Raw genomic sequence first — 17,439 nt, forward strand, 5'->3', positions numbered from 1 at the left:
CGAGTGTTGTACTTCGGCCGGATGAGGCGGCCGAGCTTCTCGAATTCTTTGGCGTTGTCACTTTGGAGAGTGCCAATGTCCGTGGGGTGCGTACATATGACGCAACTCGCCAACGTCATGTTTAAACATAGACATGGCATCCGTACGAAATAGTTCATACGTCTCATAGAGATCTTTCCGATAACGCATTGGATAAGCCCACATAAAGTGGGAGCAATCGTCAATGAAGTCTACGAAGTAGGCACCCGCCGACAGAATCGGACTGGGTCATCAGATGTCCGTGTGGACAAGGGCAAGGTAGGAAGTAGCGAGGAAGACCGCTGAGGAGTCAAAAGGACTACGCTTGGACTTGGCATAAGCACAAGTCTCACATAAGTGACCACGAAGGTACTTAGCCTTGAAGACCATAACCTCGGGGTTTGTCTTTGTCATTTGTTCGAAGGCATCAATGCCAGGATGGCCGAGACGGCGATGCCAAAGGCGCGCAAGACTAGTTGCGGAAAGTTTAGAGTCAGCTACGAGGCTGGCGAGATAGTCAGTTGAAACATGAGTAGTGTCATAGACACGGGTAGTAGTTGGTGTGCCAAGCATAGCATGAGCAACGCTCAAGTAGACAGAGTTTAGAGGAGGCGGTGGAGTTGACTTGGGGACCATAGATGGTTGATGGGTGATATGCGCATAGCGCAACGCGGACGAGAAAGCAAACATATGCAATTGATCGTTAAAGGTGGAAAATCCACTGTATTTCGTCACAAAGGTCCTCAGAGCGGTTTCGAACGAGGCCATCATGGCACGGAAACGGGGATCGGTGCCCACGAACTTGGGTTGGGCAGGGAACGAATAAAGTCCCATGGCGTTGTTGGGTGCATTAAGCACATCTCCAAAGGAGGTGGTAATCTCACATATGTCACGAGCCGGAAATCGGACTGTGATGTTGTCGTCCGACGCTTGGCGGACGGAGAACAGGTTGAACTGTAGTTCATGGCAGTGAAGTCCGAAGTCGAGACGCAAAGTGCATGTACGGATGTCATCGACTTGGTCGCGGGGCGACATGTCCACTAGCATCGAGATGGAGCCATAACCGACGACTGGGAGTGTGGCGCCGTTCCCGACTGTCAAAGACAGCGCACATGGAATGTAGCGCGAGAAATAATCTCGGTTGGGGGTGCACAAGGTGGATGCACTGGAATCAACGATCCAATGTTCACGCAGAGCGGGAAACTTGGTAGGAGCATAGGTCACCGCCTTCGGTAGAGGAGGGCCACCGGATTTTCTCGCAGTAGCGGAGATCCGCATGTAGGGCAAAAAGCCATTGCCCTTCATGACTTGGAAGGGTGGATGGGGACGGATACCGTCCACACATTGGGGTGGAAGTTGAAGAACAACTTTGATCGGCCTTGGTGACCGAGAAGTCACTGGGGGGGAACAGTGGAAGATCCACTTTGGTTGGGTTGGCTGGGATGTGAAATAATGGTCGCGATGGGTAGAGTGTGTAGTCGATCGGTGACGAGAACCTCGTTGGATGGGACTTAATCGAAAGATCGCTTGCATCAGCGGGAGACCCGTAGTTGGCTGGCAACGAGGCCAGCTCAACGGTAACTGACGCGAGTGGCAGAGCCGAAGGAGGCGCACCAGATGCGTAGTCGGTTGGCAATGAGTCGGGCTCGACAGTATCTGGCCCATGTGGCAGAGCCGAAGGGGGCTTAGGAGAAATGAACGATATAGTCGAAGGAAGTGATAGGCGCGGTGGCGATGCAAACACATTAAAGAGTGAGGCAGGGCCCGTAGTAAAAACTTTGGGTAGTACCGAAGGTGGATGCGGCTTTTCGAGGACATTGTTGAGGGAGGATGATATGATGGCGCAGTTGGCAGCAACCGGAGGACGGCCGTACCCAAGGTCACGGGTGACGGCATCAAAAGCAGCACTGCCGGCGTAACGGTCATAATGCCCAGAGCCACGGTCATCACGACCAACACGATCACGGCTACGGTCACGGCCACCAGAGCCACCACGTCCTCGGTCATCGCGACCACCACGATTACGGTCATCACGACCATAGCCACCATGGCCACTGTCATCACGACCACCACGGTCACGGTCATCACGACCTGGGCCACAAAGGCCACTAAAACCACCGTGGCCACTAGGCCCTCCGCGATCATCGCGGTCGTCACGTCGGCGGTGGATTGGGCACAACGACGCGTCGACGTCGCGTTTGAGTTTCTTGGCGGTGGCAGAGCCATGTTTGTCAAAGACTGTGCGGTCAAAGCCAGCACGCATGGAGTTGCAGACATAGTCCGACTTGAGGGTAGTGCACACAGGCAACGTAAGATTGGCAACACCCACAGTAAAAGCAGGACTTGCCAGGGTTGTGGACACAGTCCAGGTGGGTATAAGCCAGAATAGCAAATGCATTCAGCACTTGGAACGAGCCATCAGGATGTCTGATCGCCTGGGGCGGCGGTGCGGGGGGGGGGGGGTTGCAACGGCATGCATAATGACCGCATACTGAGTGCGGGCTTTGGTAGTGGATGCAGAGCCGAGATGACCTAAAGCAGAAGCTCGTTGGACGCGATTGTCGAGGACGGTGCGGAGGGCAGATCAAACATCGTCAACAACGATGGGCGCCCGGCAGCTCGGGCAGTCGAAACACAGTTCTAGATGACTTCCCAGAGAGGTTCTTTTCCACAATAAACGCGTCGGACATGGCACACAGAGTGTGATAGGTCCAAATGTAGGTGTCATAGTCGATAGACGAGATCGCATACGCATCCAAAGGATTAAAGGTGGGCATCGTCATAGGCCCACGATAACGCTTCACGAGGTCGTTGAGTTCCACGGCGAGGGTGTCGATACAACTGTCCTCGGTGAACTTGAGATTCGGTAGGTGAGTAGCAATCACGGTGGGGTTGTTGTCCATGGCATTTGACTCGAAACGAGTTTTCAGCAGCTCAAAGAGCGTGTTGAGACACGTAGTTTTTGGGTACAGATGCCGGAGGTTGGTCGACATACCGGACACCAAAAGGGTGTGCGCAAAAAAGCGCTGAGCGGCAAAAGCCTTGGCCGACTTGCGGTCCATCGATTTAGCCAAGATGGCTGACATGTATACCTTGATGTCGGGCCGCACGATCGGTCTCCGAGGAGGGGTTTACATAGTAGAAATCGGGGTTGTCGACCTCGTCAACTTCGAGATACTCCTTGCCGATCTTGATCGCCTCGCGATGGATCCCATAGGGATCGTGGTTTGGCTCGGTGAAATACCCCACGACATTGCGGATGATAGCTTGGGACAAGAAGTTCCTCTTCCAGATGGCGTAGACCAGAGGCCGCGATTCATTGAGAGGGGTGCCCACAAAGGACGGTGCAGAGGTAGAATGTAGGCTCATAACCTGTCAAGAGGACGAGGAAAGAGTAGCACTTGAGGAAGGGGGCAAGAGCACGAGGAACACTTGCGTGGTCGGGGGCAAAACTAAAAGAGTGACTTAACAACTGGCTTTAACTCTCCGGATACTCTCCGGATGTCTGAACCCTGCGAAGAAGGCCAAAGCAGACAGACCAAACTGTCCCTTTTGACAAATCTGATACTTCAGTATGAGAAGCGATGAAGATATATCTCAATGGCCATCGCTATGCCCAAATTCACTGTCAATTCGCCCATGCAAAATACCGATTGGTTAAATGACTTGTTAATGGAATTCGCAAGGTGAGCCACCTTGCTCCTTTTTAATATCCAATCGGAGTCCATCATACCTTGCTTCTTACTTACACACGATTGGCTATAATACTGGCAGAAGAGGTTACAATTTTGAACTGTTTGAATTTTGTAGCCTATTTCACCTTGCTTTTTCTGGTTAATGTCTATTTCTTGACCAATTCTTCACCGAATTTAAATCTGAGACGTAGAATTTCTTCACCACGTTTTTTAAGATCGCGATTCTGCGTCTCTACTACTAGTAGTATTTGCTAAAAGTTTGAGAAATGAAAACGAAATAACAAGAAAATTTTGTGAAAAGTTCTTAGTTTATAGGAGACGTGCACAACACAAGCCGCGCTGCTTCGTCAGGCACTAACTTCCATGCCACTCAGGTTTTCGGCAAGACAGTAGAACAACTTGAGGTGCAAGGTGTAACGTTAAGGTTGTAGAGGATTCATCACGTCGACTCATACCGTAGAGAAACTTGAGCTGCAAGGTGTAAGGTTGTAGTATACCAGTATCATAGATACCGGTATGAGTTGACGTGATGAATCCTCTACAGCCTTACCCATGAAGTACGTATTGAATAACGTGTGACATATACCGCCTGTGGGGTGAGTATATCCCGGAGAATAGTCGAAATATACTGCAATGATGTCGGGTCTGGACGAAATAAATCGAATGTTCAGCGAACATAACGCACATTGCGTGAATCAGTTGTGCGTAGGACGAAATATACCGGAAAATACCTGAACTTACAGTTAATCGAAAAATGGTACTAGTACTACAGGGAACGACGCTAAATACCGGCGTGACATCGACTCAGGATTGGACAGAACGCGTTACATATTATCCAATAAATAATGAGACAAGCAGAATTATAAAAACAAAACGCATGACGAAAAACCAGCTCTTAGTATTATTGTTCAGAGGTTATTCTTATACAGAGTATATACCGTTGAATCCACACTGCTTTTCGAGAAATTGGTTGCATACGGTATAAAGCGTAGTAACTCCTATTACAAGCGGCGACCTAAGGGTCCAGGGACCCATAAAATGTGACGAGACATACAAACATTATATAAATATATACAAACATCAATATAATATAAAAAATACGGATTGGGTGCCATAGTTGCTCAGCACTCCCCCCAATATCTAGCACCCTTAGAACCGAAGGACGATCAGCCGCGCAATGCTCACTGACCGAATACCGGTGTGTCCGTATATCTGAATCGTGAAAACTAAGGGTACCAGTCATTGCAATTGGCACCGAGTTCGAACCTGCCAATTCGTACATTTTAGCATACAAAAATCAAGTCTAAAATCAAGATTGAGAAAAACACGCATTCTTAACCAACATTCTAAATCTAGATCTATAATCACTTTGGTAGCGCCTTGATGAAGCTAGCACAAACCTCAGCTTCTGTGATCATGTCCCATGCTTGAATTGCCCGCTTGATCATAACAATTCGCTTCTCTTTCGCAGTCGTCGCAGTGGATTGGCTCATCACCCACAAATCGCGCAGGTGTTGTTTGAACGGCCCCATGATGGAAACATCCAATGGCTGACAATGTGAGGTGCTGTTCGGGGGCAGTGGATACAGTTCACACCCCAACTCTTCACCAACAATTCTGTCGCTTTCGTCCGTCACATGCGAGTCGAAGATGTCGACCAGGAGGACCGATGGGTTTTCGATATGCTCGGCCAACACGTCACGAAGGTAGAACCTCCACACAGTGCCATTCATCCACACCTTCTCTTGAATAGCATAATGATGGCCTGGTGGGTAGTCGTCAAACTCGTTCGACTCGATCACGCCGCCAGCCGCGCCACGTGTAACAAAAAGGAAAGGCAAATTGACACCATCACCGCCAACCGTTAACAGCGCTGTCATCCTGTACGAGTGGGTCTCCGAGTTGGCTACATAGCTGCCACCGCCGCGGATCGCCCAAATCGTGTTGGGGCACATGTCGTACGTCAATCCAGTTTTGTCAGCATTAAAGACACAGTCCATGGTCACGTCAGGGTGATGAGAGTTGAATTGCTTACCAAAAGCAATCCGGGTTTCCTCCAGGTCCTCTTGGGTCTTCTTTTGGCGACAGACACGCAGCCTCGAGAATCCATGACGGTCCATAAAGTGCTGGAGGAGCCGCAACAGAGAGCTGTATCCCGACTTCCTTGTTGCCATGTACTCCTCGATCCACGGCATGTTGCCATCGCGCAGGAACTGCATCATGTGCGCGGAGGTTGTTGCAACCTCCTGTCGACGAAGGTCCTTCATCATGTGTATCACAAGCTCGTGGCTGTCTGGAAGGATTGTCTTGCCACCACATGCCCCAGTGTTCTTCTTGCGTGTCTTGGATCCTTTGAACTCTGCCATTATCGACTTGTCGCGCACCCAATCACGCACACAACTCTCAGCATAGCCCGTGGTCACGATGGCGTTTCTGACACTTGTGGCTTCGGCCAAGCGGGCGACACTGAGCTTTTGGGCAAGAGTCCGGTCGCTTGCGATGTGTTGCTGACATGGCTGACTGGTGGTGTTGTGACATTCAAGGTTATCAAGTCGTGGGGTGCAAATCAGTTTAAATTGAGCCGGAAAAGGTTTTAACCAATCAATGTTAAATAAACAAATTACTTTGATTTGATTGGCTAGTTCAAATATTAATTCAACAAATTTGGCGCGCCGGTATTCAGCGTCGTTCCTTGTATTAATAGTATAGTAGGTGCGTTGTTAACTGAAAAGATACTCGATGATTGGTTCGTTCTTGGTCTATTTACAGGCGCTTTCTGAATTTGACATTTTTGTACCCTGGAATTGCCAAAAAAGGTGATATTAACCCGCTGGGATGAGTGAGATACGGCTTCCAGTTATTGCATCCACTTGTGCTATCGCTGTTTCTTACGTAATCATTTCGTTCCAAGAGTAGTTACCAGGAGCGCTAACGTTAGCCCTGTAACCTCGGACCCCCAGACCCGTTGTGCTGCTACAGTATATCCAGGGTTCAGTTACATCACCAGGGGTTAGCTATCCCAACCCACTCGAAATGCACTTAACCCCTCCTAGTAGCTGGAACGTGTTGTTTTGGTTTACACTGGAAGTATGAGTACACAATAAGAATTACCGTAAGCTACTTACTGGCTTACAGTTAAGGATTATTCGTCCAAGCACAAATTCAAACCAACCAGTTGCAACCGAAGCGATATGCACCAACAGCTGCTGCGTCGGAGGTTTGGGGAGGAAAGAACTGGCGGCGAACTCGCTTTGGGCCGTCCAACTGCCGTCCAACGCAATAAATGCACAGAATGAGACGCAGTCGATAGAACAAACATACTCCTGATGTATTGCCGGCACAATACGCCGCCACCCCTTGGCTTTATGTCGGCTATGCAATGGCCATTTCACCCGCCTTGGCTTTACCATGTCGTCCTAATTGGCCGATTCCACTTCACCATATGGGCCCTCCCAACATCCGAATTTGACTGCAAACATGCCGAAACACTTGCGGGTTGTATGCTTTGATTTCGGATTTTTTTACCCGTATACCAATCGGATTAGGACTTTTACTTATTGTGGGGTGTGTGTGCAAAAACAACTGTATGTGTTCAATAGGATAAACACACGTTTTATTGTTTGAGTAATACACTACGATGGGACGTCCTCCCTGTTTACAGAATTGTTTGGAGCAACCATCGCAAACATAATACACTGCGTGCTACTACTTGTAGGCGTCATGTACGACAAGTATGAACGTGGTTCTACGACTCCACGACGAAGCAAGTATGTGGTCGCTACAGGTTGCTACTGTAGTGCTCATGGAGGTATGTGGTTTAATGGTTTAACCCATTAAACGTATTTTTGACCTATACAGGTGAAACAAAATAACGTAATGGTGGAAACGGCGACAATAGTAGCTTGCCACCACACACGTTACCGTTGTAATGGTAGTGTAGCGCTATGGCGATGCTGCGCAAGCACACCATTTTGGCATTTGCTTCATCATGGTGTACAACGCCCATGATACTGCGCGGTCTTCTTCCGTTATTCTGCACACGGAATTGCCGGACGACAACGACCTGGACGGCAAGCGCGACAGCAACTCGTTCTTGTACGAGCAACTTGTGGCTCGGAAGCGGTTGATCATGGCCGCGGCCGGGTTGCTCGTGGTCGGTGTGTCGATTGCAGTCATCGCGTCGACTACATCTTCGTCGGACGAAGCCAGCCTGACGTCTGGGGTCGCTCAAACGGTACGTCACCCCATCTACTTGTTTCCTAGTTGTTCACTCGAGGGAGTAGGTTGCCACGACGACGACGACCGTTGCCCCGGCCAATGCAGCAGCAGCTGCACCAACCTACGACGGCGAAACGTCCGTCGGGTCGAACGGCGTCGACGACTCTGTCCTCACTGGTACATAGCTCGATTCAACGACGCACAGTTGCATTGTTAATGTATGCTGTAGAGGTCCTGCCATTGCCCTCCAACTTTACGTTTGTGAATTCGACAAACACCACGGCGGCGGATTGCGCTATCGTGCACACTCCCGAGCCCACTTTCACGACCAAGTTCGACAACACTACCGTCGCCCACTCGATTGAATCTGCGACAGTGTCGACCACCACGGACCCCCCCACCACAGACCCCCCCACCACGACCACATCAACCCCCCCACCTACATCTGCCCCCACTCCCCCTCCCACGGATCCTCCGACCGCTGCTCCGACCCCCCCCCCCACCACGTCGCCGCCAGCCCCACATTACCCGTACCAAGACACAAACTTCGACTGGCTAAACATTGAGGAATGGCAAGGGGACAACGATTGCTCCCCGTCCTTTGCATCGGGGGGGTTCCAACACTCCAAGATCGAAGTATCAACGTTTGGCAAGCCATTTAACCAGTCGCCCGTGCTGCGCACCAAGCGCGGATGGTCTGGCGAGAAGATTTTGTTTGTCGAGTGGGTCACATACCCTGGCTCGGACACCAACATCTGGCTGCTCCCGACGTCGCTGTCCCGTCAATTTGGCGACTCGCGGTGGCCCAATTGCGGCGAGTACGACATCTACGAGATGTTCAACGGAGACGCCGCCATCGGGCACAAAGGCACCAAGAACTTATTTTACGGCAGCGGCCTCGATACGTTTGGCCAAAGCACGACACACATTGCATCCAAGGACTGCTATGCGCCCTTCTTCGTCAAGCAGCCATCGGTAGGGTCGCAGGCCGCGCAATGGCCTGTGCGATACCACAACAAGATATCGATGGCGGTGATATTTGGTCGCGACGGCAACGGCCTCTTCATCCAGCAGATCCTAGACCCGACTATCGTGGATGGCGCCGACGGCACTGCCGACATCCAAGGCGGGACCCCCGCCGACAAGATGTACAACAATGCCAACACGTACTGGGGCGTCAAGCCTGAAGGCAACTGCGCGGCTGGCCACGACCCCAACAGCGGGTATCCGTTTTTCGGCGAATTCCGCCTAGTGTTTCAAGAACAGTTCCATGGCAAGTTTGATATTACCAACATTCGGGTGTTGGTAAAATAATATAACAGAATAATACGAAGCACGTTATAACAACCAGAGAGAGACTATAAATACTTCGATCCAAACGTGTGGGTTGAACTGTGGGGGGAAGCAGGATGATTATTTGTTTGCTATAAATATTGATGTTATTCTTATGATGTTGCAATTATATTACGAGTAAATAATACTCCGTAGTGATAGAATACGATTTCGAATTAACCAAATTGTGAGCTTTTCCCCTGGCCACGCATCTAGAAGTAATAAACACATGTATACTTATACTGACATTCGGTACATGCATGTGTTTCGCCACCGAATCACAAATCGACACTATTGGCTAAACCAATTTTGAGTGGATTTGATTCGCTCGTACCTAAAGGACAAATATATTCAACCAATCAGAACTCCAGCTTGATTCAATATTGATTAGAATAAGCCACGCGAATATTGCAAGTTTATAGCGAATTCACAATATTCACCAAATTATATTTTAACTGTAAATACTGGAGATACAGTCTAGACCTCTAGCCCAGAGATTGAATGAATGACCAGTCACAAACTTGTTTATCAAGTAGTATTCCTTGAATAATTTTAAATGAACTAAAACGCATACTACAAAAAAACTCAATTGTTTGTATGTTTTGTGCTAATGTAAGTAGTAGATAATTTTGAATTTGGTTGACATTTCTACAGAAATCCATGGGACAATTAATAACAAGCCCATGCGAAAGCGATTTCACAGTCAATCCAATGGCAACACCAGTCGTCGAAACAAAATATAACGTTGAGGGCTGGTCTGGATGCCACGAAAAATGGCATAAAATGGCAGCCGGTTTTTGAAGTTGCCAAAATCGAAATATTCCATTTTTCGAGATTTTGTGCGTCTGGATGCCACCAAAATTCAAAACTTTTTGCCACAATTTTCTTGAGAATCGGGTGTTTTATGGCATAAAACAAATGGGCCGATTTGGTCCAACTTTTCTATGGAGGTTTGTGTTCATGTTGAAGTCTTGCACTTGAATCGGAAAAATCGAATATTTCTTCCAATATTTAGCTGGTAATCCAGACAACTTTGTAGATTCTTCTTTTCTCCTTTTTTTCATGGGATATCAGACTTTGGGAAACATTTGAAGACTTGCCAAAACGGTTTATGGCATAATTTTATGACGTGGCATCCAGACCAGCCCTAAGCTCTAGCGGGGTCCATAGAACGTTAGTATATCGCTTGGATTGGAAGCAAATATATCGTCCTAGCCAAACGGTGTCCATGATAGTCGAAGTCCTACACTTTGGCGATCAATGCACATAGCACCAGCGAGTTGAGTTCGAAGAGCGTCGTCGTGTAGTAAGTACACTATAGTAGTTAATGTACTGTAGTATTGGTACAGTAATTCGATTGCAAAATGGACTGGGGTTGCGCCAATCGAAAATCGACGAAGTAGCCAATGAAATTTTCCAGATAAAACCATTCGGCCAATCAAATTGCAGGGTTTCTCCATATACGGACAAGAGTCATATTGAGTACTCCTAAAGTTAGTATGTAGTTCAAGTAAAATGACGTTTCGACGATTTGATGTGAATTTGCGTCGAATCTACCGAAAATACCAAGTTTATAGCTCGATAGCACAATATATATTATGGCGTAGTAGTCGTGGTACTACTACTGACGTTGCTTGTCGTTGGTTGTGCAGCACCACCACCAGCCACCGCCGCCGCCGTATTAGCTGTCGTCGAAGCCGGCGGCGGCGTACGCAGTGTCGCATACATGGCTTCCTGTGTCGCATCGTCCTCTGCATTCACACGTGTGTAGGCTGAGAGGGTATCCAAGAGCAGCGGTGTCGGCCGTCGGAAGCTGCCGCCAGTGCTGGACTGGTGCATGGGTTGTTGTTTCTTCACACTCAACCCGATTGCTTCATGAAGTGATAGGGTCGCGGCGATGGCGGCGCTGTCCACTTGGCCATCTGCGAGGTCGTTGGAGTGATGCAACGTCGGGTGCGTCACATCCCTGTCGTCGTCGTCGTCATCATCGCATGCTGCCGCACGCTGTCGCAGCAAACTCGACAGCAACTTGGTAAATTCCAAGTACGGGACAGTCGTGCCTCGGGTTTGAAACTGGAGGCGAACAAACGTTTGAAATTTGTTTCTTGAAAAGCGAAACCCGTAGCGTTTCACGACCCCGCGCAGGACTTCGCAGTCGACTACGAGCGTTCCCGCAGGGTCCAGCGCGTCCAAGTCCATCTCCATGTCGGCCACGTCTTTGAGATTGGCGTCGCAATACACGGCGACGGCGTCAGCCATCTTGGTTTGCATGTCCAGCACATCCGAAAAGTGTTCGATCACAGCTTTCAGTTGGGTTGGATTCACGCGCACAGTCGCGTTCACGAGCGCGAGCTGGCGGACGAGGCGGGGCGCAAAGAACATCATGTTGAACACGAGCACGGCCATGATGCCGACGAGGGCGAGGGGGTACCACGTGGCTTCGCCCGACACGAGCACGGGCGCGATGGATGCATTGAACGTAGCCCACACCAGCGCAAAGTACATGGCGTTGAATGACAGCAGAATCTTGGCAAACACGTGAATGGCTTTCCGGCTAAAAAAGCGCAGGTGGAGGTCTTGGATTGGCATCGCGACGTTGGGTTTAGCTGCATGGGGCGTTCCCGCCATGTACCGCCATGCTGAAGTCAAGAGGTCCCAAATACCCGAGTGATCTTCAACGTCGGCGAGCGAGTCGGCGAGCTCCGCCATTTGGCCGATCGCGCGGTCGTTGGAGAGCGGGGGCGGCGCCGCGTCTTCGTCCGCGGCAATGGCCATGATAGCTTCCAAGTACGAAGCTCGGTACCCCCCTGCGTGCACGACGATCTGGTGTACACGGAACCGGATGTACTGGTACAACACGAACAGCGTCACAGATAGCACGAGCACAAACACGAGTAGGATACCGACGCGGCCGGCTTGGATGCGCTTGGCGTTGGCCAAGCCGACGCCGGCGTCGATGGCGTCGTCGGTCGCGCCTTCGGGAACGAAGCGCATGATGTCGAAGAGGTTGGCAAACCAAAAGAAGAACGCGTACACTGCCACGAGCAGCAGCCACTCGATGATTTCAATGTCAAAGAGGGAAAAGATCTCGGCATCTTGGATCGCACGGAGGTACTTTGGGAACGAGAACAGGTCGGGGAGCCCAAACGTGGTGAGGAAGAAGTGCTGGAGGATCTTGGTCTTCATGGCGGACTGGGACAATCGAGACGCGGCGCGGTCGGGGTCGGCGGACATGACCTCGACCAAGTCCCGCGCGCCGAGCGCAGAAAGCGCGTCCACGTTGCGGTTCCGCCGACGCAGCATCATGAACATGAGCGCCGACTGGATCGCAATCGACAGCGAAAAGTACAACACCATGTCGTCGCTCAGGTTGAGCTTGGTTTGACTGTACGCGGACAAAATGTCCCATTGATCGATGCGCTTGGACACGAACGCCGTGAGACCCCCCACGAGCAACTCCCGGTACATCTTGTTGAGTAGCGTCCAGTACGTCGGATGTCGCTCGATGATGGCTTCGACCGACTCGATCAAGAACTCAAACCCCAAGACGAACAGTGTCACGGCCAAGATGAACGCCAGCTGCAGCGGCACCGACACGCTCTCATCCAGTCCAGCGTGAAGGAGCGTCTGGACACTATACTCGTACGCTGACGCCGCCGTCGCATTCGCGTAATCCGCCGCCGACGTACTACTCATAGATGGACGTGTACTGTACTGTCGAAAATGTGAATGGAAACCTCTCACAATGAATACTATCCGGCAGCGCAAATATTAATAACCTCGTTCCTAACCGCAAAGTTATTGAAGCCTACAGCACTGTATGATACCTTTGTGACTGAGCCTACATGTTAGTAGTACCTCAAAATGCATGGCTTTCTCGTGTAGTCCAAGAAGTAGTACAAGTAGTACGTACAGAAGCAGCATTCGTAGATTTTATTACATCGACGACACTCAATCTATTAATATACTACTGGTACTACAGTACTACTGTATTAATAGGTACTGAGTATTGTGGATTCGGTACAAATATCCACCAGACCCCATCAAATCGAATCTCACTGCCGTATCGAATCACGAATCCAGACTATTGGCTAATCTATTTTTGCGTGGATCGGATTGGCTCTTACAGAAAGACTAGTGTATGCAGCCAATCAGAAGTGTTTCCGGCGTGATTCAATCTTAAAACCACCACACGTGTTTTGATAGTTCCTAGCGAATTCACAAGACTGTGTTAATACTTCAAAGTATTATTAATATTAATAGTATTTGCAATCTCTATTGTCCGGAAAGCACCATATTTTTTTGCGAATTCTACAAATACTAAACGACCGAAAATTAAATATGACAGGTTTATTTGACATGCCGTCATGATTGATGATGGCCTCGGTTTCATATTTGAAAGTCGCCGCCGGTTGACGCCATGGACCAAGAGACTGCGTTCGACTCGGCGTCCTTCGATGCCTCGCCGGTGGACAAGACGTTCCCCATGGGCAACCTCTTCCACATTGGCCTGCAGCTTCCTGTGTACAGCAGTCTGCTCTCGTTCGTGTACGTGATAGCGTTCGTGGTGCTCATAAAGTCGCTGCTCACACAGTTGGAACTCAAAGCGTCTCCGCACCCCAAGTACTTCAAACTGCTCACCCAAATGTACCGTGGTGCGTCTCCTTCTCCATGTATCCATCCATCGTCGTCATTCTCATGCTCGATCCCTCAACATCATCATGTAGAGCTTCTCGTCGGGGGTCTCATCAACTTTCTGAGTAAGCGGCTCATGGAGTTTGGTGTATTTGAGGACGACAGCGACAAGTACACGGCATGGGAGGCCACTGACGACATGATTCTCTTCTTCGCCATCTCCCTGACCATTCAGTCGGTGATCATGTTTCTCCGCCTTCGCGCGCGCAACGTCCAACTGGACGAGTTATCGCTCCTAACGCCGTCCGAGCTGTACGCCAAGGCCACCGCGGACGGCACACAACCCCATATCGCCAAGCCGTACGTGTCAGCGACCAAGATGTTCATCCTTCGCGACTTCTTTCTGCGGCAGTACAAGCTTCCGCGGCTGTTCCTCTTCGCCAAGTACCTCCGCGCCGTTCAAGACACGGAGATCATCCACCTGTACGAAGTTGAAAAGTCCACGTGGATTCTGCTCGTGCTCGTGCAGGGGTTCTACTACATCCTAAGCGACTACAGTCTGCCCGCCTACCGCGACGACCTGAGCAGCCCAACGATCCGAGACTCCATCCACAAGAATCGCCTTCTCGTGCTCTTTGCGCTCATCTCGGCCCTCACCGGTACGATATATATATATATATATATATATATATATATATATATATAGGCTATTACCATATCTGTTTTCTTTCGTTCAAGTCGTTCATGATAAGTAACGTTATTTAACGTTAAATAACGTTGTTGAGATACTTCAATGCAAAAATACTTGTTTGCGTAGTAGTAGTCCTTGTGTATTGTCGATTTGATACAAATTTGGGGACCGACCAAACCGATCCACAATCGATCTGATTGGTTGAATTTTTGATTGAGAAGGTTTTGATTGGCTAATAATTTTGAGCTCATCTGAAGTAGCCAATCAAATCGATTTAAATTCCAACGAGAAACCACAACACAATGAAATTTCACTCGAAAGCACAATATATATATGTGTATTTGTTTCAGATGGAACGTGAAATAACGTTGTACCTTGGAGTGGTTTGAATGAGTATGTAGTGATGATGCTATTGTTGTACGCGTACTTGAAGAAGTGCGTGTCGATTATGGTCGTGCACGCCGGCGGTGACGAAGCGCAGCTTGTGTCGGCCCTCAAGCACATTGCAGACTCGGTATGTCACCAATCTCGTCACCAATATCGTCACCCATGTCGTCACCAATCTCGTCACGAGTATGACCTGTGGTACCTTGTACTAGCGTTCGTCAGAAATTATATGGTTCAGTTTGGTCAAAATATCCAGCTTCGTTTTATATACACAGATATGCGTTCACATATTTATTTCCATTTGACGTGATTATTATTGACACGCCCATCCCCACATGTCCTCACCGTTTATATATGTATATATATATGGATATATATAAACGTTGATGACATGTAAATGGACAATATATATATATATATCTTGTCCATTTACCCAAAAGTTGGACCTTTGTACTGATTCTTTGCCCAATCGATCCATCGATTGTTCTTCACACACTAATTCGATGTTGGATATTTGGTCGAATGTGAGTGGATAATTTGATTGGCTAGTTGATTCTTGATCTGGGTTTTGATTGGTCGTATATCGATTGTCTGCCGAAGTATTTGTTTCTTCTGGTCATTCAATTGAGCACCCCCCCCCCCACTTTAATATTTCGAACAATCAACTTGACAAGATATATATATATATATATATACGTCATGTCTTGTCTCTGTTTTGTAGGCCGAGGTGGCCCCCGTCGATACAACTGAAACGACGCTGCTCCAACTGTTTGACCGCACAGAGCACCTACCAGAGTACGAGACCGAGTCGAGTTTTGCGGCGCTGTGTGCGACCATGTTTCGCAAGGTGACTGGGTCAAAATGGGGGCGAAAGCACCCGACGCCGCACTTGGCTTGTGATTTGCATCTGCCGCTGTTCAGTCGCAAGGCGGTGCACGTGCTGGCCAAGTTTTGCCTGACTTTGAACGCGTTTTACTTTGGCTTTCTGTTCCAGGCGTTTATGGTGCTACTGCGCAAGGCCCGCGGGTGGTCACTCGGCGTCATTGCATCGCAACTGGCGCTTTTGCTCGTCAACATGACGCTGTTGAGTCCACGGATCATTCGGCAGTTCGCGCTCATTAACGGCATCGTCCGCGTATGCCCCGGTGAACTCAAGCAAGTTCTCGAGCACTTTACAGACGTTCTGGAGCTACAAAGGCGGATGGTCAACGCCATCCACCGCCACACAACCACCCATCGACTTGACTTGCACGAGTTGCTCGCCGAGTTGCAAAGCCACGACCCGACCCAATCACGATTTGTTGAACGAGATGTGCTCCGACATGTCATTGCCAACTACGGGTTCAAGTTCTCGAAACTCAAGTTCAACACGTTTGTGAGGTTGCAATGCAAGACCCACGGCACCCAAGTGCGATACGATTTGTTCTTTAAAGTGCTGGAACGCGAAGCCGCGGCGCTGTCGGTCGAACAAGCTCAACGGAAAAGACGACCCGTACAGACCACATCCGAGTCGCCCACTATTTCCCACTTGATCTGAATGACGAATCGAATGAATCAATGTTGTTTACAGTGCAAACAAACTGCACCATTTTGCGATTAATTTCAGCTTTTGTTCAAAATATTTCCACGAACCTCCGATATATTTAATAAAATGGATTTTGGGTGAATTATATTGGGGATTCGGTGAAATATATCGGAGGTTCGTGGAAATAGTTTGAAAATAAGCAGGAATTAATGGTGTACTACTACATAGGTGGGGGGGGACAAATGACTACATATACGAACTACTCCTATTGTCAAGTCGATTGTTCGAAATATTAAAGTGGGGGGGGGGGTGCTCAATCGAATGAGCAGAATCACCAAATAATTCGGCAGACAATCGATCGACCAATCAAGGCCCATAACAAGAATCAAGTAACATACATATTGTATACATACCCGTAGTATTGTCTTTTTACCCAAAATGTGGACTTTTGTGCTGATTCTTTGCCAAATCTATTATCGATTCTTTGTACTGACTTTTGTATGTAAAAATGCTCCAATCACACTAGTTTCATTCACACACTACTTCGATGTTGAATTAGGCGAAGAGTGGATAATTTGATTGATTAGTATTCCACCACTGTTTTTATATTGATTGGTCCAGCTAACTATTGTTAATTCAGATGGTAATAGTATATATGTATGTCGACCAATGAAACAAGTTGTGCTGCGAATACGAACTAGATGGAGCAGGACGGTAATATATTAATCATGGATTTTGATTTTATATATGTGGAAAGGTTGAATTGAAATATTCAGAATGATATATATTGATATAAAAGATATGTACAAATAGAGGTATCGTACAAAGAGATCAATATAGACTTACTTATCAGGAACAACGTCCGACAGGGAGGTCCTCTCAAATGCACAATTAAATGCTGTAGTACGGCCCAAAAGCAATGAATGAATGGATCCCTG

The 17,439-nt window shown here is 48.6% G+C and overlaps 5 protein-coding genes across 6 annotated transcripts; 2 read left to right on the forward strand and 3 right to left on the reverse strand.

Annotated features, from left to right (window-relative positions):
* Positions 1 to 428: 428 nt before the first annotated feature.
* H257_05588 (hypothetical protein) lies at positions 429 to 2,244 on the reverse strand (the record flags this gene model as incomplete). Its single annotated transcript, XM_009830508.1, has 2 exons — positions 429 to 515; positions 754 to 2,244. The coding sequence occupies 2 exons, from the start codon at positions 2,242 to 2,244 to the stop codon at positions 429 to 431; spliced, it is 1,578 nt and encodes a 525-aa protein (XP_009828810.1).
* Positions 2,245 to 2,612: 368 nt separating this feature from the next.
* H257_05589 (hypothetical protein) lies at positions 2,613 to 3,387 on the reverse strand (the record flags this gene model as incomplete). Its single annotated transcript, XM_009830509.1, has 2 exons — positions 2,613 to 3,135; positions 3,197 to 3,387. The coding sequence occupies 2 exons, from the start codon at positions 3,385 to 3,387 to the stop codon at positions 2,613 to 2,615; spliced, it is 714 nt and encodes a 237-aa protein (XP_009828811.1).
* A 4,237-nt stretch (positions 3,388 to 7,624) lies between these two features.
* Positions 7,625 to 9,288, forward strand: H257_05590. 2 transcript variants are annotated; one of them, XM_009830510.1, is made up of 3 exons: positions 7,625 to 7,947; positions 7,997 to 8,108; positions 8,161 to 9,288. In XM_009830510.1, exons 1-3 carry the CDS (start codon positions 7,702 to 7,704, stop codon positions 9,243 to 9,245), a joined length of 1,443 nt encoding a protein of 480 aa, XP_009828812.1. In that variant the 5' UTR covers positions 7,625 to 7,701; the 3' UTR covers positions 9,246 to 9,288. The 2 variants fall into 2 exon arrangements, with proteins under 2 accessions (XP_009828812.1, XP_009828813.1); XM_009830511.1 differs by having other exon boundaries at positions 7,997 to 9,288.
* A 1,551-nt stretch (positions 9,289 to 10,839) lies between these two features.
* On the reverse strand, positions 10,840 to 12,977 carry H257_05591 (hypothetical protein). The gene has a single exon (XM_009830512.1). The coding sequence runs from the start codon at positions 12,957 to 12,959 to the stop codon at positions 10,860 to 10,862; it is 2,100 nt and encodes a 699-aa protein (XP_009828814.1). The 5' UTR covers positions 12,960 to 12,977; the 3' UTR covers positions 10,840 to 10,859.
* A 692-nt stretch (positions 12,978 to 13,669) lies between these two features.
* Positions 13,670 to 16,551, forward strand: H257_05592 (hypothetical protein). Its single transcript, XM_009830513.1, has 4 exons — positions 13,670 to 13,918; positions 13,991 to 14,557; positions 14,991 to 15,103; positions 15,698 to 16,551. The coding sequence occupies exons 1-4, from the start codon at positions 13,684 to 13,686 to the stop codon at positions 16,511 to 16,513; spliced, it is 1,731 nt and encodes a 576-aa protein (XP_009828815.1). The 5' UTR covers positions 13,670 to 13,683; the 3' UTR covers positions 16,514 to 16,551.
* The last annotated feature ends 888 nt before the right edge of the window (positions 16,552 to 17,439 follow it).

The sequence above is a fragment of the Aphanomyces astaci genome (assembly GCF_000520075.1).
Source record: "Aphanomyces astaci strain APO3 unplaced genomic scaffold supercont1.10, whole genome shotgun sequence".
Lineage (NCBI taxonomy): Eukaryota > Oomycota > Saprolegniomycetes > Saprolegniales > Verrucalvaceae > Aphanomyces > Aphanomyces astaci.

What these genes read in the sequence shown, in the direction of transcription:
- H257_05590 (XM_009830510.1), top strand. Translation starts at nt 7,702, where the DNA reads ATGGTGTACAACGCCCATGATACTGCGCGGTCTTCTTCCGTTATTCTG. An exon ending in CGTCTGGGGTCGCTCAAACG is followed by an intron (nt 7,948 to 7,996) that starts GTACGTCACCCC and finishes TCGAGGGAGTAG; the next exon opens with GTTGCCACGACGACGACGAC. An exon ending in CGACGACTCTGTCCTCACTG is followed by an intron (nt 8,109 to 8,160) that starts GTACATAGCTCG and finishes TGTATGCTGTAG; the next exon opens with AGGTCCTGCCATTGCCCTCC.
- H257_05591 (XM_009830512.1), bottom strand. Translation starts at nt 12,959, where the DNA reads ATGAGTAGTACGTCGGCGGCGGATTACGCGAATGCGACGGCGGCGTCA.
- H257_05592 (XM_009830513.1), top strand. Translation starts at nt 13,684, where the DNA reads ATGGACCAAGAGACTGCGTTCGACTCGGCGTCCTTCGATGCCTCGCCG. An exon ending in GCTCATCTCGGCCCTCACCG is followed by an intron (nt 14,558 to 14,990) that starts GTACGATATATA and finishes ATGAGTATGTAG; the next exon opens with TGATGATGCTATTGTTGTAC. An exon ending in TCAAGCACATTGCAGACTCG is followed by an intron (nt 15,104 to 15,697) that starts GTATGTCACCAA and finishes TCTGTTTTGTAG; the next exon opens with GCCGAGGTGGCCCCCGTCGA.